The sequence below is a fragment of the Tamandua tetradactyla genome, chromosome 12 (assembly GCF_023851605.1).
Source record: "Tamandua tetradactyla isolate mTamTet1 chromosome 12, mTamTet1.pri, whole genome shotgun sequence".
Classification (NCBI taxonomy): domain Eukaryota; kingdom Metazoa; phylum Chordata; class Mammalia; order Pilosa; family Myrmecophagidae; genus Tamandua; species Tamandua tetradactyla.
This window is the reverse complement of record NC_135338.1, coordinates 100,942,284-100,964,452: the sequence shown is the minus strand read 5'-3', so window position 1 is coordinate 100,964,452 and position 22,169 is coordinate 100,942,284. Positions and strand designations below refer to the sequence as shown.

Here is a 22,169-nt window from a genome sequence, read left to right as displayed (position 1 = left end):
TCCCAGCCTGTGACTTGTCTATTCACATTCCTAATAGTGCCTTTTGATGATCAGATTTAAAATTTTTGATTAATTCCAATTTGACAATTTTTCCTTTTATGGTTAATGATTTTTGACAGAAGGGCATTTGAAAAACAGATCATATGTCACTCCCACTTCAGACTCCCTGCTGGCTTCCCGCTTCTCAGGAACAAACCCAGAACTACCTGGGCCCACACTGTGGGCTTGGGGCTTGTCCGCTTCCTCCCCAACAGTCGCCCTCTCCAGGGGCATCCGGCCTTGCTCCTTGTCCACACCGACCGGCCTCGCCCCTTTGTGCCGCCCAGGAGGGCTCCCTCGCCGTCCACGTGGCCCGTGCCCCCCGTGCCCCACCGTCACCGCTGCCGTCGTCTTTCTCTTAGCTCAGGCCACAGGGACGCGTCTCCCGTGTGATTGTTTACACGCTTCTCACCTGTTTCTGCTACTGGAACGCCGTCCCCACGAGGCTGGGGCTCTTTTCTGTCCTATTTTTTGCTAGGATGGGGCATGCAGTGTATCAGGTGGTCAGTCAGCATCTGCTGAATTAATAATGAGTCTCTCTGAGACGCTCAGGTAGGGCCCATCCATATTCCATGGTGTGAGTGAGTGTGTGTGTGTGGGTGGGAGTGTGTGCGGTGGCAGACCTCTGTGGGTGACGGTGATCAACCAAAGCTACAGATACTCCAAAAGCATCACCACCCCCAGCAATCAGCCTCACGAGTGGGCCCCTCACCTCCCGGGTGGGCTGAGGGCGCTCTGCGGCCTGGTGTCCTGCTGCCTGCCCCCCGCGTCCCTCCCTCTCTGCCTGGAAGGTACTCCTTCCGCATCTCAGGACAGACGTCACGTCCACGAGGTGGCGGGGGCTCCCCCAGGGGCGGGGCCTCGTTTCAGGGCTACCATGGTCCTTGGGTCATCCTTCAGTTATGGCACTTGCCACATCACATCAAACCCCTGCTCACCTGGCTGGCGGCCCTGGAGACCTCCCCGCGGCCAGGCTGTCTCCTTCCCTCATCTGGCAAGAGGAAGCACTGGGCTAGCATTTGTTGAATGTTTAATGAATGGATTCGATGATGAATGAATGCAATGATGCATGAAATGGGTATAATAACGGCAGTATTATGTCCAAAAGAGGAGAAGAAATAGATCATATAAATATAAACTATGATGTCACCATAACATGCGCTTGCTTGTTGACTGGCGGTCAGCCCTGTGTCTCCTCCTGTGCTCCCCCTTGTACCCCCGAAACTAGACCAGGAAGGACATTTCTCAGACTCCCCCCGCAGTGTCCTGGGATACAACCTGCCAACGAGAGGCACCTGCTCCAGAGTTTCCAGGCTGAAGTGACAGAAAGCCACTGTCCCTGCAGAGCAGCAAAACCAACCGTGAGGATGTGCGGTGCCTTCCGCGGTCAGCCCCTGCTGCGCCACGAGGGGCGAGACCTGCCGCTGCGGTTCCTGGGATGATAGCGTTTATACTTTTCTTAATGCTGCCACTCTCCCCTGGGCCTCCTGGAGAGTTTGCAAGCTTGAAACAGAATAAGTTTTCCCAACCAAATTCTAACCGATACATGACGTCTCTGGTAAATAATTCTGTGAAAAGAGTAAAAGGAAAGAATGGATTCCAGAATTCTTAGTAAACCCTCTGTCTATTAATTTACCCTCCCTCTCTATCCACCAAGTTGACACTGGCTTTCAGACTAGAAAACCAATATGTGCATTATCACAAACGACGCTGCATGTCGGCTGTGTGAGCTTTGTCGGCGTCCTCAGAGGTGGATTTTTCTCAGAGTTTCAGTGTGGAAGGAGCACGCTGGACCACAGAAGACTGAGGGGCGAGGGAAAGGCTGGCTGAGCGCCGAGGGGTCACTTTACAACTCATGGAGGGTCCTTCAGCTCAGTCCTCTCTCTGGCACGTGCCTCACAAACAGCAAATCTCTAAAAGTCACAATCGCAGACCTGGAGGTAGAGTCTCTCTGGATGTCTCATTGCTGTCAGTTCCAGGGTTGGATTCCAGAAGAGAAAGCTTTTTAGGCCCCTTGGGGAATACACTTCTACTGACCGGGCGTCTTCGTTCTGAGAAGACAAAAAGGAATGCTTGCGTGTCACCTAGGAATGAGCCAGCCCTCCGCCCAGGCTACGAGTCCTCTGTGCCACCAGCCCCTGGGAGCCCCCCGCGCCGGCCCCTGGGAGCCCTCTGCGCCAGGCCACTCTGCCTCTGCCTGCCTGGGGCCACCAGTGGCTGGGCCTTTGGGGTCAGAGGAGTTCAGTTACTACCTGCTAACATATGGCACCTCTGCATGTCTCCAGGGTTCATAGCCTAACTAGCAAGATGGAAAAACAGATTCAACAGGACTTCAGAAGGGGCCGGAGGAGCAGAGCGGCCTGTGCGGTCTCCCCTCACAGGCCCTGGGAGCAGGAGATGGCGGATGCCTCACCAGACGCCTGCCTTTGGCAAGGAGATGGGCTTTGGGAGAGGCTGCGAGTCTCAGAGAAGCAGAAGGTTGGTGGGGTGCCGTGTGCTATGTGACATAAGACATTCCTGATTCCTTGGAGAAGCTGCCATGAAGCGCTTGGTTTGAGGGGATTTCTTAAAGAAGAGTATGCAGGGCAGCTAGGGAAGCCACGAGAGGCATGAGTGGAGACAGAGACACGCAAATACAGCTGGACTTCTCAGAGAGCATGGGAAAGGTTTGGCCCAGCCAGTCTGCTGCAGGATTTCTGATCCCACAAGACCGCAGGGGCTGGAGCCCGTGAGAGGGAGCATACGGCACACTGAAAGTGGAGGCTACACACTTGCATTCCAGTCCAAACGCCATGAGCCTCGGGCTTCCTCATGCATGGAGTGGAATGAAATCACTACCCACAGCGCTGTGCCACGGTAGGGTCCAAATGTGTTAATGCACTTCAAAGCACTTTTGAACTATTCCAACTCCCTGCAGTGGCACCCCCCATTTTTTATGGCTCTGGGATCCTCTAATCACCAACAAGGAAAGCCCTGGAGAAGGCTGCTTTGCACCCTCTCTCCTTGGTTCAGCAGTGGACTTCATAATCTCATGCTACTTTTAGCCAATGATTCAATTCTTGTTTGATACTTGCTCCTGCTTTAGGTACTGGGGATTCAGAAGGAAATAGTAACGGTCCTTGATCTGTTGACTGACTTCTATGATCAACTCTCAATTGGTTCCAAACTCTAGTGGGGAACAGAAATATTATTTATTGAGCCCTAAAATCCCAGCAACCGAAAGCCCAATTTGGTGATAAGAGCTTGGCAAGCTCTAGACATTATCCCTAGCAGAGAGGAGAAGCCAGCTTATCACCATGTGCCAGGGTGGCATGTTGTAACCACCTTCTCCAAATTATAATACAGATCCAACTGTAAGATATTTCAAGACTTGACACAGTGGAATTTATCAAACACCTACTATGTGCCTTGCCCTGTTTTATCCCCAGGGCAGGAAAAGAAACATCAGACTTGATTTGTACCTTTGAGGGACCCACAATTTAAATGGAGGAGACTGAAATTAAAGAGGAAACCACTCGAGAGCAACATGTATCAGGACCCAATCAGGCACCAAGGGACGGGACCAGAGAAGGAGAGAGCAGACTGAGTCATAGAAGGAGTCACGAGGTGGGTAGGACCTCAGTGGTCTCAAAGGGTGGGAGGGACTGGGGAAATGGTGAGGAAGGCAGGAAGGACAATTCTTCCAGGGACAGAAGTATGCCTGGATGCCTCAAAGAGGGAGGGACGTGTGCGTGCATGTGTGTTATGCCTGGACGCCTCAAAGGGGCAGGAATGCGTGCATGCATGCGTGTGCATTATGCCTGGACGAACATGTACACGTGGTTCAGGGACACCGGGTGATGGATTATAAGGCAGGAAACCAGCCTCACTGGAACAAAGCCCACTGCTGACTTAGAACAGGGATCAGGCACAAAGCAGATGTGCAGGTAGAAAACAGAGGGTCTTGAGATCTGGGCAGAGAAGTCAGGCCCAGTGTGGATGCTTCAGCACAGCAGTGGCATCAAACAGAGGCCGTGCTCCAGAAGAACCAGCAGGCGAGGTCGCCACGCTTGGCACTCCTTGGTGAGTGAGCGGTCGGAGAAACAGTTAAAACCAGTGTTCTTCTGTCACCCCCAGACTCAACAAACTGGGCCCCCCTAGTTTGCACATATCACAGGAAGCACTGCAGGAACCCCAGGAACTTGGCCCTTACCCAGCAAGTGAAGCACAGAGGTCGCCGTCGCCTTCCCAAGGGCGTTGGTGGCAGTGCAGACATAGGGGCCCTCGTTGTCCCGGGACACGTTCTGCAGCAGCAGGGAGCCGCCGGGAAGCAGGGATGCGTTGTCACCCACGGCTCCTCCTCCCTTCAACCACGTCACCCCAGGTTCAGGGACACCTTAGGAGCAAAACCAAAACGACACAGGCAATTCCTTTAAGAGCACGCCTGGGAGCAAGGGGCACGCGCCAGGAGCTCCGCCCATTGTTTCGAGGGCACTTGATTAGCTTCTGTAACCAAACCCATGTAGGGAAGGCCTTACGTGTTTAATGCAGTGTGTTACCCCTACACGGATGGGAAAACTTAAGGTTGACGTTTCTAGGCCAATATGGCTGTTAATTTCTAAACAATGCCAACTCAACACGGTACAACGGGGATAATTTTTCCAAAGTTGACAGCACAGCTAAAGTTTCGAAAAATTCAAGTTATATATATATATATATACACATATATATGTGTGTATGTGTGTATGCATATGTTTATATAAAAAGACCAACAGCAGTATGTTATGCATCAATCATGGCAACAGCTTTTCCAGGGTCTGCAGTCATCCGAACAAAATTATAGAGACGTCCAGCATTTTGACCACAAGTCAACAAATGTGTTTAATCATGAATAACAGGAAAAAAATGCATTTAAAATGATCTTTTTGACTCTTCCATGGCAGGTGGGGGATCCTGTAAGGAGCACGGGGCCTTGGTCTCATGAACACCTGCTTGTTTCCATGTATAGGATTAAGGGATGGAGCATTGCTCTGTGTCAGGCGGGGGGAATTTGAAGTGGTGGGAACTGAGGAAGAGTGGTCAGAAAGTGGAGCTGGCGAGGCAAAGCCAGGGAGGAATTCCTGGCGGGGAGCTGTCACGATGACGTGTTTGGGAAACAAAAACATCTGTATGGGTCCTAAAGTTGCTTGCTGTGCCTATTCTGTGAGGCATAGGAGATCTTCAGGGGTAAATGTCGTGCTCGTGAATGCCTGTGTAAGAGACAATCATTTTAGGGGCTGCAAGGAAGTGTATAGCTGTCGCGTGTGGGTCAGCAGGTGACCCGCGGGGGCCGTCAGCGGTGCGGCCAGAGCCTGGCCCACGGGGCACACGAGGGAGGCAAGAATTTCCCTCAAATCTTGGGAAGACTCAGCATCTCCCGGAGCCTGGAATTCACAACTCGGAGGACTCCACTGTGGTCCACAGAGCCGGGGTGGCGGCTGACCTCTCCTCCTGGGCCACCTCCGGCTCTCTCAGCGGACACTGGTCCCTGCGGCCGGGTGGCCCTGGAGCGAGCAGAGTGCGCCCCGTCCCCGCGCGATCCTCCGTCTCACAGAGCCCCCAAGCTGGCAGCAGCAGGGTGAGCTCCGGCGTCCTGCTGCAGGCTGGGCTCCGGCTTCTGGCACCAGGTCCGGGTCCTCCAACAAGCCAGGAGGCTCCGCCGCGAGCTCTCAGAGCACTTGTCGGGTGGCTTCAGAGAAACTGTCGACCTACAAACGCTAAAATCAACTTGCAGGAAGCAAAGACCGAGAGGGGCTGTGCCTGGCTAAGGGGAGGGCCCTAGAAAAGCCGAGCTCCTGGGGGCCGCGTTTCTCTTACTCCCTACGCAGCGCTGCAGGTTGGAAACCTGATTCTCGCCACGAGCCAACGCTCCCAGCTGTGGGCACTAACCTGGGATCGGAGGGAGAGGCGACCCGCCCATCCCAGGCGGGCCTGATGACTGGAATCCTTTCAAAGAGGAAGCGTTTTGGAGAGAGCGATGAGAGACCACACGTTGGGTCTCAGGGTAGATGCCTGGCCGGGATGTAATCACCAGCATGGAAATGATTGCTGAGATCATAAAACCAGATGAGGTGGTTCGGGGAGAAAGCACAGGAGGAGCACAGACAAGGCTCAGGAGTAGAATTATATCCTAAGAAGTTGGTAAATTGCGTTTTGATTTCCTCTTTGATTCACAAGTTCCTTAGGCAGTTATTATTATTATTACTATAACTATTATCAGTTTTGCACGGGCAGGCACGGGGAAGCAAACCTGAGTCTCTGGCAGAGCAGGTGAGAATTCTGCCACTGAGCCACCGTCGCACTGCCCAGAAATTATTTCTAAAACTTCCAGAACGTCGGCATTTTACTCATTTACCCTTTGCAACAGGGTTTTATCCTTAGTGCTTTTCTAATCCAAAAATGTAGAAGTGTATTTGTATGTATACAAAAATGTAGAAGAAATGTATAATTTCATCCGCTTGGAACCTCTAAAGGGTATTTGTAGTCTAATACACAAACAATTATTGTAAATGTTCTAAAGATACTTGAAAAGAAAGTATATTATTTCTTTTTAGGTTTCAAAGTTAAAAACATATTAATAATTAAATCTTAATAATTACATTTTCAAAGTATTTATCTCCATTTATTTGTGTAGACTTGAGGTCTTATGTGCAGAAAAAGTGTTCAAGTCTCCCAGTACTATTATTTTTAAGACAATTTCTCCTTGTGTTTTCCCCATTTTAAAATTTGTTATTTATATTTTTATTCAGCACATAAATTCATGATGTCTTCACTTTATTGTGTGTGCTTTTTAAAATGAACTCATTTTTATCATGTTTGTTTCAGCCTCAAATCCTACCTTGTCTGATTTTACTTCTGGGACTGTTCTTTTTTTTAAAGTTGGCTTTGCACAAACTTTAAAACTTGGTGTGTAATTTTGTTTTAGATGTCTCCTGTAATAGTATATAATTAGATTTTATTTGGAAAACCGATCTGAGAGTCTTGGCTTTTAATAGGAATATTAAACCCTCTTAATATTTACGGTGATCACACGTACGTTTGGCTTCACGTGTGTCACTGTTTTCTGAATCTATAGACCTTGCCTCTTGATGATCTTTTTCCTTTCTCTTCTATAATGTGGAAGCTAAACCTTACATTTTAAATTCTAAAAGTATCACCTTAATGTTTTTAAAAAAAACCTTCACAGCAATTTGCCAAAATCTACCAGAATTACAACGGCATTCATCCTCTGACCCTGCAATCTTCCCTCCCGGGAATCAGCCCACCAGCACAGCAGCACCCAGGTTTCCACGGTATTGTTCGTTACAGCAAACCACTGGGTGCCGTCCACATGCCTAGCGAGAGGAGGCTCCCCGAGGAGTCTACGGCACCTCCACGCCACGGAATAGCATGCGCCACCGTGGAAAAGGGCACAGACGCGCCCTGTGCGTGCTAGGGAAAGACCCCCAACACACGCTGCTTCTCAACTGAAAACAGCAAGGCGTAGAGCGCGTGCTGAGCCGGCTTTTCTGTAAGGAGAAGGAGGACGAGAGCTGTCCTCTGTCTGCTCCTACGTGCTGGGCATCCCTTCCTGAGCGCCAGGCTGCAGGCGCCAGGGAGGGGCCCGCACAGGCCGGGTACGACTCTTTACTGCACGGCGCCTCGCTTTTCTGGATTCATTTCTCACCCTCAAGTTTTAAAGAGTTAATTTAAAAAACCCAAACGTTTCTCTGATAATTGATGCTATGAATAGAAGCAGCTCCGAATCCCCCTTCTAGGTTAAGGAAATTTGAAGCTTTTGTCCTAACCTCTGTCTCTTATGCTTTTTTTTTTTCTGTCCTGCTACAATGTGGGATTTGAAATTCTGCTCATTTTACGTTATTTTTCATTATGCAGCCTCTTGATTCTTTTTGAGATCTGCAACCTGTTTTAAGTCATTGTTTTAAAGAAACTGAGATTAAATTCTATATTTCAGTTGTTTTAACGTTTTAGCAACACTCCTTTTATTGTGCAAGGCTGCCGAGCCTGAGGTCCTAATTGTGATTCATTTCTTGGTTGACACTGGAGCATCTCACGGTAATTTTCCCACAAAGAGAAGCCAGTGGAGAGGACAGATGATAAGCCCCTGGATGTCTAAGAATTTTTTCTCTTCTCCTCATCAAGAAACAACACCTTAGCTGGCCACAGGAGAGGAGTGGTGTATCTCTTTTCCCTAATATTTTGTTCGCACCACCCATTCTCATGCGGGATTTAAAGTCATGAAAATGTCTGAGGAAAGCCTACTTGTCATTTTCTTTAAAGAAAGCTATACTTGTTATTCATTGGCTTTTTATTTGTTGAAATTTTTTTGTTGGTTTCTTTTTGGGAAGTGCATGGGCCAGGAATCAAGCCCAGGTCTCCCACATGGTAGGCAAGAATTCTACCACGGAACCATCCTCGCACCCCCTCCAGCTCTATCTTTATTTCTGCCTTAAACTCACTCTCCGTTATTTTTAAACTCCCTCATTGTTTCCCCCGTGCTCTTCTAGGCTCGAACAGGGGCGCGATGCAGACACCAGGAAAAAGGCACGTTTTGTGCAGTGGCCCCTCGTCACTGGTAATTCAGAGAAGGGCTGCACTCCCCGCTGGGTAGAAAACGACCTCCTTGTATATTTTGAAAGAAAAAAGTGCAAATCACTTCAGACGTCCCTTCAAGCGTTTCATTAGTGGCTACAACATATGAATAACTGGTAGGTGAATTTAAATAATTACCTATTAATTAAAGGAGATTCCTTAAGACCTCTACTAAGCATTCCTTGCCTAAGTGAATGAAAAATTTTGAAAGTAGTTAATAGGCTTTAAAACTTTTTGCAATCAGGATCTTTATTAATTCACACCTGCTCTCCACAATTCAATTATTTTTCTCAAGTAGTAAAGCCTCCTGCTGTGAGACACCCTGAGGCATTCCAGATACATTCACTCCTACATGCTGAGGAGCAGGTATGCAACAGGGTTGTCCTTTCTAACCTGAAAACAGCCTTCCCAAAGTCTGTCAACCAAGTTAAACAAGCGGGCAGACAGCAGGGAAAAGCATTTCAGCAGAGGGAGTGGCACGCCAAGAGCCCTGACAAGTTAAAAAGCGGGCGGACAGCAGGGAAAAGCATTTCAGCAGAGGGAGTGGCACGCCAAGAGCCCTGACAAGTTAAAAAGCGGGCGGACAGCAGGGAAAAGCATTTCAGCAGAGGGAGTGGCACGGTGAGAGCGATGACAAGTTAAAAAGTGGGCAGACAGCAGGGAACAGCATTTCAGCACAGGGAGCAGCACACCGAGAGCCCTGACACAGCCTCTTAATCTGGGCCTGGACCTCCCATGGAGGCACAGATGGATTCTGGGTCTCTGTGCCTTCTCACAAACTCAGCATTTCTGTCAATTGTGAGTGTGAGCAGCAAACACTATTAGAAGTATCTCTGATTTGGTCATCAACAGAAACCATAGATATTTTCATACCACTTTGTAGTTGCTGCAGATATCTTAAAATATCTTCTATGCTGTCACTACTTCAATATTATGGCAATTACTCAACCCAATTCATTCGTAAAGCACACATATTACTAGATCATATGTTTGGCTTATTAATATTTCAATATTTGTATTTTGATTTTAACTGGCTCTCTTTATAACGCTAAGCATCTTATCTGATGCATTTAAAGACTGTGCTCTGAGAAGGAGTCCACGGCCACCTCCTCTGGGAGAGGAACCTGGAAGAGCGGCTCCAGCTTGTAGCCCCAAGGGCAGGAGAGTGTAGCAGGCGGCTGGTGGGGCTCGTGGGCACTGGCCTCGGGAGGGTCCTGGCTTTTATCCATGAAGGGGCCGAGAGCAAACAGGATCTGTGCTAAGTTTTAAAAGTTGGTTTTACTGCTGTGTCGAGGATGGATGATGAGGGGACACGGTAGAGGGGGCTGCTGGGACTCGAGCCTTGGGAGGGCGGCGGCTGGGACAGTGCAGGGGAGGGCCCTGGGCATGTGTGGAAGGTGGAGCTGACAGAATCTGGGGAGGGGGGTGAGAGAGAGAAAAGTACATCAAGGAGGACTCCAAGATTTTCAACCTGCACAACTGAAGTAACGGCACTGCCATGCCCTGTGACAAGAAGCACTAAGACAGAAGCACGTTTGGGAGTAAAAATCAGAACTCCGTCGTGTGGACGCTGGGTCTGAAACACCTCGGACCTCTCCATGGGAAGATGCTGTGCAGGCAACTGGACGAGTTCACCCAGCGTTTGCGGGAAGGGTCTGGGCCAGAAACACAGCCTGGGAAGTTAGCACATGGGTGGCATCTGGTACTGGAATGGGTGAGGTCAGCATGGAGTGCCCATGGGCAGGCAGAGAAAACAACCAGGGACTAACACTAGGTGCTTCGTCCTTGACCTCAGGGGCACGCGGAGGAACCAGTACAGGGCGCTGACTACGAACCGGCAACACAGGACAAGGAGAAGGAGAAAGCGGTTCCCAGAAGTGGAGAAGAAAGTATTTCGAGGAGGGGCAAGGGGCTGGCAGGGCCTGCCGTGTGGATGACAGGTGTGACCGCTGGATTCACTGACCGGCTCGCTGGCTGACCCGGCGGCGGCCACGCCCGGCTGCAGGGGATTCCAGGCCCTGCAGAGCCCTGGGGGCTGCTCCGGCCTCCCTGCCGCTGTGCTCCCCGCCTCAAGGCGTTGAGTCCTCTCTCTCCTTCCAACCTCCCACACCGCGGCCAGCTCCCCTCTGGCTCCCCTCCCTGGGGCAGCCCTTCATTCTAAGGGAACAGCTGAGACCACCCCCAGCTCCTCTTGGACCCATTTCCTGATTAAAGCAATTATCCTTGACTTGGCTGCACAGGAGAATCACCGGGGATGGGGGGGATGGGGGGCTTTAAAAATCCGGTCCCCAAGTCATGTCCTGAGCCAATTAAATAGGACTCCGGGCTGGGGAAGGTGGGGGCAGTGGGGACCCAGGCCTGGGACACCAGTCACAGTGGACAGTGATGGGGCACATTAGCAGGCATGACGATGGCCACGGGAGTGCGGAATTCCCAAATAACCAGGAGAACGGATGCATGCTGAAAACCTAGGAAGGCACACAAGTCGGCCTGTTACCGGAGTTTCTGCGTCCTCCGTAGGTCCTATGGTGCCATCCCCACACTGAGTGTTTTCCTCCCACCAGCAGGTCCTCATTCCTTTCTTTGACTTTAGTAACAACCTTTTTTTTAATTTCTGGAGCCTGAAAACCAACCCAACGTCCTCCCCATCTGCCCTCACGCTGGGCAGTCCGTGGGCACCGCTCCTGTGCACGGACTGGGGCAGAGGCAGGGTGGGTGGGGGCCCCCCAGGGTGGTCCCCAGACCCCGCCCCGCAGCCTCCACCTCCCTCCCAGCCCAGACGCCAGGACGCGGCTCCAGGACCGAGAGCAGGAGCTGGGGTGGACGCAGGGACAGACGGCCCTTATACTCAATGGCCTTTTCTTTTTTTTAACTGAGATGAAACCCAAATAGTATAAAATTACCCATTTTGAAGTATATAATTCAGCAGCATTCAGCACACTCACAGCCGCGCAGCCACCCCTCTGTGCAGTTCCAGCGCATGTCACACCTCCAGGGGACACGGGCCCTGTGGCAACTGCCCGCTCTCCTGTCCACCCGGCTCCTGGAGGCCAGCCCCCTGCTTCCCGCCTCTGAGCACTGACCTGGCCATGTGTTTTGTCCAGAAGGACTCGTACCACGTGCGGCCTTTTGTGCTGACTTCTCCCATTTGGCATAATGTGTTCAGCGAGCTACAGCCTCACTCCTTCCCCTGCCTCTTGTCACCTTCACTGCCAAGGCCCCCAACCACGGCCAGCAGCCCTCCTGGTATGGTCAGGCCCAAGCCCTCTCGCTGCTGCCACTACGGCACTCGGGGGTCAGGAGGGCACCGGCCAGGCAGGCAGCCCTACCCAGACCCCTGGGCCCAGGCGGTGCAGGTCCTTGAACACTGGGTTCCAGGACACGGCCAAGGGGAGACCAGCCATCCAAGAGCAAAGAGGGGGTGCCGGCTCCTGCCCCCACTGACCGCACCCCAGCAGCTCAGAGAGGCACGAGCAGGCCCCTGTCTTCACCCCACACCTCAGACGGGCTCAGGCAGTGTCGGGAATGCAGCTGAAAAATAACACGGCACAAAGTCATCTGAGTCTGAAATGAAATATCATTGTGCAATTTTGTTGTTTTGTTTTTTTTTGAATTGTAGTAACACACATAATTACGGATGATTTCAGAAGTCAGAAAGAAGGATTTCTACCTCGGCCTCAGCCAGCTGGCTTCTCCTGGGAAACTTGTCAAAACCTTCACTGGATTCTCAACTTGCAGCAAGTCCAGAATTCAGGCTGCACTCCTCACGCTGACGAGCCAATCGCTTCAGTCACATCGTATTTACACATATAGATATGCATATCCTGTCGGCCTGCTTCCCGGAGAACCCTGACCATCGCAGCTCCTGCCGAGGCTTTACCTGTTACTCAGCAGCAGGAATCTGCTGGGGACGGCACGCCTCGCCCCAGACCGCCAAACCTTCAAACATAGTTATCAACAGAACCAATTACTTAAAAACAAAACGTGCCTCAGGAAGTCCAAGTCATAAAACCGCAAAAACGTGGCGGTCCTTTAGCTGACCTCACGTTTGGAGGGAAGACTGGGGTCTCTGCTGGGCCCCATGGGGACCACGGCTTGTAAATTCCGGTCCAGCTGCTGGACTCTGACGAAGCCCCAGAGGAGGGGCCCGGGGGCGACGGGGCACGAGGTGGAAGCACAGATAAAAGCAGGGTGCGCGTGGCCCAGGGCACTGCTACCACCTGAAGAGGTGGGTTTGGGGTCTGAAGTTTTCAGGACAGAGAAACGCGTGAGGGACTGAGGACGGGGCGTGGTACAGAAGGCATCGGGGTGAAGGAGGGTGCCGACCCGGGGCTGAATCACAGCGCTGGCATCAAATGCTTCAAGACACGGCAGGTGCGGCACACTCAGATGCGGAGGCCCGGCACAGGGGATTTCGTGGTAAGTCTGAAATTCGATAGTGCTAGAATAGCCCCTTCTGTTTTATATCTCTAGCTACCCTATTCCAGATTTCCTTTTCACTTCTCGATTTCAGAGACCCAAATTATCTCCAATCAGAATTGACATTGAGGAGAGATGAGGTGAAAATCCTGTCTCAAGGAGCATTCAGAAAAGAGACCCAGGGGATCTTCAGGGAACAGACAACTGTTTACAAAGGAGGCTTTTAAATCTTCCAAGTCAGTAATCCAAATATGAGTACAAAGAGGCCCGAGGCAAGCTTTTCATGGGGCAAGGAGAAGGGGTTGTGCACTAACAGACAGGGCAGCTTTGCCAGTTCCTTGCCCACAGCTGCAGGGCTGGGGCAGCATGTGACAAGGCGCCCTGGGTAGGCCTTTGGCTCCATACCTGCTGGCAGCCTGCAGGCTGGCATGAGGCCGCCCCTCAGTGCGGATCCCGGTTCTCCCGGCACGGGGCAGTTGTCCAGGAGAAGCTGGCCCCTGGCTTGCTGCCCCTGCCTAGCCCTCTGCTTTGCCATGCTTCTCCCTGGTAGACATCCTGGCTCCCCGTTCCACCGTCAAAAGCCCAGAATCTCCTGTCCAGTCCTTCTGAGTCACACAGATTTGGGTTTAAATGCTGACGTACACATCCGTGGGGCACGCACTCGAGGGCACGTGATCACACATATCTGTACCTCTTTCCTCGCCAGCAGAACAAAGATGCTGAGCAGTTCCCCTCAGAGGCTGCTCATGCTGACCACGTTAGGTGCTCAGGTTACCATATCTGACAGCATGTTTAGATGTTTTCCAACAGGTTCCTTCCTGAGACACTGCCTCCCTGCACACTCTCCTCAGCTCTTTGCAGTTCAGCTTCTGTCCATTCCTGACGCAGCATCCAGTGGGCCAGCACCGCAGGCCGAGGCAGGGCACACCTGCACCCCAGCTCCTCAGTCAATGATGCTTCTAGTGCTAACTATGCCAGACGTGCCCGCCCTTTCCTGGGCAGGAGGCGCGAACATCTTCTGACATATTCTGAGCTACTAACAGGTTTGTGCTAGAGTCTTATCAGTGAACATGGACACAATGCAGTTGCTTCCCCTCTCACTTTCCATCCACACTCTAGGATGGAAAATGCTTTCTATAAAACACAGGTTGGCGGACACGATTATCCTGCTGAAAACTTTTCATGCCTCCCCACTGCCAATAAAATGAAGATCAAGTGTTAAAAGCCCTTCACATAAACCCTACACCCGCCTCTCCCCACGCCCCTCACACCCTCTGCTTCAAGGAAGCTGATCTGCTTGTAGTTTTGCAAATAAGCCAGGAGTGTTCGTGTTTCCGCCCTTTTGCAGATACGCTGCTTCTCTGTTGTACTCAGCCTGGTTGGGATGCCATCACTTCTGCAAACCTTTTCTAACTTTCAGAAGCAGACCTGTTCTTCCTCCATGAGCCTTTATAAACCCTCCTCGTCCTGCACTGGTGACATGGTTTCCTCATCCACAGAGCTGCAGGGACCAGGCCTCACCACTGTCCATGCTACCTCGTCCACAGAGCTGCAGGGACCGGACCTCACCACTCTCCGTGCTACCTCGTCCACAGAGCTGCAGGGACCGGGCATCACCACTCTCCGTGCTACCTCGTCCACAGAGCTGCAGGGACCGGGCCTCACCACTCTCAGTGCTACCTCGTCCACAGAGCTGCAGGGACCGGACCTCACCACTCTCCGTGCTACCTCGTCCACAGAGCTGCAGGGACCGGGCATCACCACTCTCCATGCTACCTCGTCCACAGAGCTGCAGGGACCGGGCATCACCACTCTCCCTGCTACCTCGTCCACAGAGCTGCAGGGACCGGGCATCACCACTGTCCATGGTACCTCGTCCACAGAGCTGCAGGGACCAGGCCTCACCACTCTCCGTGCTACCTCGTCCACAGTGCTTCAGGGACTGGGCATCACCACTCTCCGTGCTACCTCGTCCACAGAGCTGCAGGGACCAGGCCTCACCACTCTCCATGCTACCTCGTCCACAGAGCTGCAGGGACCGGGCATCACCACTGTCCATGGTACCTCGTCCACAGAGCTGCAGGGACCAGGCCTCACCACTCTCCATGCTACCTCGTCCACAGAGCTGCAGGGACCAGGCCTCACCACTCTCCATGCTACCTCGTCCACAGAGCTGCAGGGACCAGGCCTCACCACTCTCCGTGCTAAGGAACCAGATGGGGCTCAGGAGGTGCCGAGTGTCGGCCTGCTGGACGGACGAAAGGATGGTGGGATTCCCGACCACCTACAACTGAATGACTGACTGACAGAGGAGTTAGGGAGAGGCTGCAAGGATTTCAGTGCCATACACAGAAACAGAAAGAGCAAGCATTATAGCCTTTCTAAACGGAAAAGATAATTTAAATAGACTTTTCTTCAGTGGTAGCTATTTAAAGGATTGTTCACAGTTCATAAAAGAGATGAACACAAAACAGAAGAGGACCATCCTCCAAAACCACAGAGCAAGAAAAAGAAATTAGTGTTAGGTTAGATACGGTCGAAGCATCAGATATTCAGTTCATAAAATGGGTAGGGAAGAAATCCTCAGGTTTTCTTTTTAAGTCTTTCAAAAATTATCAGTAAAATTTGTGGGTAAATATATCTGGTATATTTCCAGAGAGAAGACATCATTTTTTCAATGATTATTTAAGGGATCTGGGACTAAAATTTTTGAGAACTATTAAGAACCATAAGATTCCACCCCATTCTGGTTAATATGACCAACAGCTGACGGGGGAACTAACTGTCAAAGACTTTAGGGTTTTAATGACAGAATCCTTTTGGGCCACAAATACCTTCTCAAGATCTTTCCCTGAATGGGAACTTATAACCCAGTGAAGAAAACCAATGATTTGTCTGGACTTTAGTAAAACCCCAGGTATATTCTATAGCATTTTAACCCCGAACTAAATCAGCTGATTAGGGAAGTACTTTTAAATTTAATAGGTTTCTACTGAAACGGGCCACCAGTGCTATGATATGAACTGCTCCCCACCCCCGCTTAGGGAACACCTAGCGCCCCACCCCCACTTGGCCAGAACTGTGCGTCCACCGCCTGCTCGGACATACCCTGGTGAGGTCACTCCTTCCCTCTTTAATCCACCTTCTCTTATCCACGGCAGTGGAGGGCTGAAGCCCATGCCACCGGCAAGTGTAAATTACTTCAAGGCAATTGGGTGGTAGGTTATAAAAATGTTGATGTCCTACGAAGTTACAAAAATACTGAATGCTTTCAGACTTATTCCGATACTATTAATCTATTGGTTTAAAAAATTTAAATCCAAATCACAGAAAAAACTATCTGTACAAAAATGTTCCTTACACTGCTATATGTAATTGTTAAAAACTATAAATAGTCTAAGTTTCCCAAATAAGAGAGTGGTTTAATCATGCTACATTCAAACACTGACAGCTTTGTGTAGCTATTTATTGATATTCATGAAGATTTTTTAATACCCTGAGCGAATGCTATGATTTAAACGTACGGGAAAGGGTACACAGTATAAATGAATACAGGATGGTAAGGATGGGTCTTAGTGTTAGAGTACGGTAATTCCTTCGCTTTGTAAATTCCTTGCTATGCTTTCTAAATATTTTATAAAGAGATGAGTTAAGTTTTACAAAGACAGGAGGAAGTACAACAAAGAAGCTCCTTTCTGGGTGGAAAGGGAGCACTTAGGGTCAGTGACGGGTTCCATCCGGCCCCGCGGACGCCTCAGCCTCCTGGTGGCCCCCTTGTTCAGCCTTCTCTGCGGACGCGCTGACCACTGAGGTTCTTTCCACATTTATCTCATTCAGCCAGACCTTACCTACTCATCTTGGGGGAATCTCTCTCTGTGTTCTCCTCATCTGGCTTTTGGAGGCAAAGCAGGGCTTGGTGATAGCTCCCACGCTGGCCTCGCAGGAGAGCAGTGCTGCCACGGCCACAGGCCCTCCCGGTGGCCCCAGGCCCTTCCACTCGTGGCGCCAGACCCTTCCACCCACAGCGCCTATCTCCTCCGCCCCCTCTGCTTGCACTTCCCGCTAACTTAGTTTGCCTTAAACTTTGGTTTCCGAATCAAGACTTTTTCAAACGTATCAAGTTCTACTTTCATGTAACAACAGGTCCTTACTTTAGTTGTTTATTTTCATTTCACTTTTCTTTTCAATGTCAGTAAATGTTTTGTTCTGTTTTATATATAGGCTGGTATTCTAGCTCCAAGCAACTCCTCTCTAAGAATCATCATACCTATTTTTTCTTTCTTTTTTTCATCGTACGTTTGTTGAGAGATTTTCTTTCTAGGTTCCTTCCCTGTTTTAGTTTCCTTGGATACTCAAGCAAATATCATGCAGTGGGTGGGCTTAAACAGAGGGCATTTAATAGATCATGGCTTTGAGGACAAGAGAAAGCCCAAATCAAGGCATCATGGAGGCAACACTTTCTTCCTGAAGACGCACCCTGGGGCCACTGTGGCACTCCTGGGTCCCGGGCTCCTCTTCTCACTGCCATGCTCACGGCGGGCTCTGCGGCCTCTCCTTCTCTTCCAGGCTGTGTTGAGTTTCAGCCCCTTGCTTTCCCTGGCTTGCTCCTTCCCAGTCTGTGTTTCATTTTGCTTGTAAGGATTCCAGTAATAAGACTAAGACCTACCGTGGGTGGCCCCTTAACTGAAGGAGCCTCGTCACAAGGTCCTCCTGACACTGGCCTCACCCCCACGGGAACAGGTTAAGTTTAAGGACACGTTTTTCTGGGTACGGAGCTCCACACCACCACACGCCTGTCTTCCCGATCCCAGGTGTGCACTCTTGCTGGCACTCAGGTCTCAGCCCTGACTGGCCAACTATCCCAGTCCACTTTTCCTACCTTCATTTCCTTTTGGCCCAGAGTCCTTCAAAGAACCAAGGATTCAGGAGAGAATTTCGAGGCTGGAACACCTTCTTGCTCGTCTTCCCTTGACCTGGTGTATGCTTCAAATCTACTTCACTGGGTGTGTGCAATTCTAATGGGCTATGAGATTCAGTTTGCTAACATTTCGCTGAGGATTTTTGCATCTACATTCATATTGATCTATACTTTTCTTTTCTTGGTACATCTTTATTTGGCTTTGTGATGAGGGTGATGCTGGCTTCGTAGAATGAATTAGAGAATGCTTCTGCCTCTTCAATTTTTTGGCAGAGCTTAAGCAGAACTGGAGTTAAGTGTAGTTTTGCAGTTAGGTCTCTGATTTGAAGTCTCTCTTCTTTTTTTAATGTAAGCATTTAGAGCTATAAATTTCCCTCTCAGCACTGCCTTCACTGCATCCCGTAAGTTTTGTTATGTTGTATTTTCATTTTCTTTTGTCTTAAGATGTTTTGTAATTTCACTTGTGATTTCCTCTTTAACCCAACTGGTTATTTAAGAGTATGTCATTTAATTTCTACGTATTTGTGGATTTCCCATTTCTCTCTCTGCGATTGATTCCTAGCATCATTACATTGAGGTCAAGGACTACACATGACGATTTTATACAATAGAATATTTTTGAATTTGCTGAGACTTTTCTGCGACCCAGCGCATGGTCTATCCCAGGGAGTGACACTTGTGCACTTGAGAAGAATGTGTGTCCTGCCTTGGTGGGGACGAGTTCAATCTGTGTCTGTCAGGTTGAGTTCATCTAGAGCACCGTTCAAGCCTTGTGCTTCCTTTTTCACCTTCTGACTGGATGTTCTATTCATTATTGAGAGTATGTATCAAAGACTCCTACTATTAATGTTGAACCATCAATTTCTTCCTTCAAATCTGCTAGTATTAGCTTAATATAGTTTGAAGCTCTGCTGTTAGGTGCTTATATACTTATAATTATTACATCTTCCTGTTGAATTGTCCCCCTTTATCAGTATATGACCATCTTTGTCCTTCATAACTGTTCTTAAGGTTTATTTTATCCAATATTAGTATAGCCACCAAACTCTCCTTAGGATATTACCTGCATGGTATATTTTTTCCATCCTTTCACCCTCAACCTACTTGTATTTGAATTTATGATGAGTCTCTTGCAGACAGCATACGATTGGGAAATAGCTTTTTATCAATCATGCCAATCTATGCCCTTTGACTAGAGAATTTAATGCATTTACATTTAAAGTCACTACTGATGATACAGGATTCTCTTCTGCTATTTTGCCTTCTTTTTGTATGTCCCTCACTCCCCTTAATGCCTACTTTATATTTATTTGGTTTTTTGTATTGTACCATATTAAGTGTCACATCATTACTAACTGTATCTATTTTCATCTGTTTTCCCTGTGGTTACCATGGGGTTACAGTTGACTATCCTAAATATATAACAATCATATTTGGCTTGATGTCAACTTAACTTCATAGGATGTGCACATACTTTTCCTATACTATGTATCTCCCACTATTTTTTTGTACTTGTTGCAACTTATTTCTTTGTACACTGTATGTTCAAAACCATAGATTTATCGTTATTTTTTCTGCACTTGCATTTTGGCACCTGAAGTAAGAAGTGGTGTTACATACCAAACAACATAATACTTGCATTTATAATTACCCAAATGGTTACCTTTACTGCCAGTCTTTGTTTCTTTGTCCCACTTTGAACCAACGTCTAATGTCCTTTCCTTTCGGGCTGAAAATCTCCCTTAAGCATTGCTCGTAGGCAGTTCAGTGAGGATGAGCGCTCCTTCAGCTTTTGTTTATCTAAGAATGCTTTTATCTCTCCCTTATTCTTGAACAGAAGTCTCACTGGATATGAAATTCTTGAAAGACAATTTTTTTTCAGCACTTTATTTCAATCCACAGCTTTCTCGTATCAATGGTTCCTGATGTGAAATTGGCATCAATGTAACTGGAATTCCCTTGTATGTAACATACTGCTTTTCCCTTGCAGTTTTCGGGACTCTCTCCTTGTCCTTTGCATTCAACAGGGTGATCAGTATGCAACTGGGATGCATTTTTTTTTCACATTTATCTTTTTCGGTGTTCTCTGGGTTCCTTAGATGGGCATGTTCATGTCTTTTGCTAAGTTCTCTGTCATCATTTCTTTGACTATCCCTTCTGCCCCTTTCCTTCTTTCCTCTCCTCCTGGGGCTCCCATGGTGTGTATGCTAGTGTGCCTGATGGTGCCCCAGAGGGGTCTTAGGCTATCTTTGGGTTTTTTTTGAGAGGGGGGGGGTGCATGGTCGAGGAATTGAATCCAGGTCTCCCACATGGAAGGCAAGCATTCCACCACTGAATTACTGTTTTTGCTTTTTCATAATTCTTTTTTCTTTCTGTTCCTTGGCTTGACCCATTTCATACGCCCTAAGTTCACTGATTCTTCTGCCAGCTCCAATGTACTCTTGAAACCCTCCTGGGGATTTTTCATTTCAGTTATTTTGGTCTTCAACTCCCATAGTTCTGTTTTGTCTTTACTAAGACTCTCACATTGCTCTCACATTGTTTTCCTGATATTCTTAAGTCTTTCTCTTTATTTTCCTTCTTATTCTTGAGCATTTTTAAGATCTCTTTTTTTTTTGCATGGGTAAGCACCAGGAATCAAACCTGGGTTAGAACTCAGCCACTGAGCCACCGCAGCCTGCCCAAGGTCATTTTTAAAAGGCTTTGTTTGGCATATCCACAGTGTCATCTTCTCTGTTGGTGTTTTCTGGCTTTTTACCCAATTCCTTTGGATGGGCATTGTTCCCTGTTTGTCTCGTTTGTCCTCTTTTGTTGCACACTATACACTGCAATGTTTTTAATGGTTTTGTAACCAGCCGGTGAAAAGACAGATTTTCTCGAGCTTCAGCCTCTGATCTGAAAGGTCTCTTGGGGGGTGCAGTGGCTGGCCTTCCCTGTCTTTCTGGCCCTCTGTCTTGTCCTGGGCTTTTGCTTGTGAGCTGTTTGGGGGTCTCCTGCTTATGGAGTCTGGCTGTCCCCTTTGTTTCCCAGGGGACAGACCTCCCCCTCTGTCCCAGCCTGTCTGCTCTAAGGGTTCCTACACTCCTTTCGTTGTCTCAAGTGGCTTTTGCCTGGAGGACAAGTTCTGGGAAGAGGGTGACTTCAGAGAGGTCGTCCACATGTCAGGTTCCAGCCTACGCAGGACCCCTGACCCACGAGGAGGGCGCAGACCTACTCCTAAGTGCCCAGGAGGGGGTCAGAAGGGGCGCCCAGAGCTTTTCCGACGGCTCCCCAAAGCAGAGCTTTCCTGGCCTGCCCCCCAAATGCAGCCCTTCAGCTTGCTGTCCCTGGCACCGAAGAAGTATAGCGCCTCAGGCTGGAGGCTCCCGCCAAGGGTGGTGGGAAGCAGCAGCTGCCCTCAGGGCTGGCCCCCAGCGATCCAAATCGGCTAATCAAAAGCCATGGTCAGTGACCAGCAAGGCCCACCCCTGTTCTTGTGGAAGAGGATTTTTCCATCCCTTTCAGTCACCAGCGAGTCAGCAGGGCAGGACCCCAGGTGCCAGCTGCGAGAGTGGGTGATGGGTGCTACAGCCATGCTACAGGGATGCAGTTTGTCAGCCAGCCCCCCACCCCTCCCTGGGTGCCGCCCAGTTCTCTTCTGGCCTCCAGAGTGTCCACAGCGCTTTCAGACAGGTCCTGCTGGTTCAGAAGCCATCACGGTGGGGGGACAGTCCTGGAGCCCCCCACTTGCCACCTTCCTGCAACCCAAGTCCATTCATCATTGCTGTGGGAGAGGGTCCCCGCACGTGCCCTTTCCCCACGGATGACTCAGGTGCTTCCCTTTCCTCCGCTTTGTAGTATCTCCCTCTCTCTCTGTCTCCATCTGCTATCACAAACAAGGCTGGAATGCCCTGTGACTGTCTCTCTGTATATAAGATCTATATCCACAAGCGGGATTTCTGGCTTTCAATACTCTTGACTTGACCAGATGTCGCAATTCTGTTCTCTAAGGTGGCTTTTCCAATATACACCCCGACTAACAAGGCATGAGACATTCCTCCACCTTCCTGCCAATCTCTGGCAGGGGCCCACTCTACGTTTTGCCACTTTAATGGGTATGAGATGGAATCTCAGTGCTATTTTAATTTCTTTGATTACTAGTGTGAAAGAGAACATTCTGTATGATTATTGACTAATAAAGTTT

The 22,169-nt window shown here is 49.4% G+C and overlaps 1 protein-coding gene across 2 annotated transcripts in view; it reads right to left on the bottom strand.

Annotated features, from left to right (window-relative positions):
- Positions 1–1,052: 1,052 nt before the first annotated feature.
- ADAMTSL3 (ADAMTS like 3) overlaps positions 1,053–22,169 on the bottom strand; it is a 355,553-nt gene continuing 334,436 nt past the window's right edge. For both annotated transcript variants that reach the window (XM_077124346.1, XM_077124347.1), the window contains exons 24-25: positions 4,232–4,414; positions 1,053–2,090 (exon numbers count right to left, since the gene is read on the bottom strand). In XM_077124346.1, coding sequence (XP_076980461.1) covers positions 1,960–2,090; positions 4,232–4,414 — 314 coding nt within the window. In that variant the 3' untranslated portion in view covers positions 1,053–1,959. The remainder of the gene's footprint in view (positions 2,091–4,231; positions 4,415–22,169) is intronic.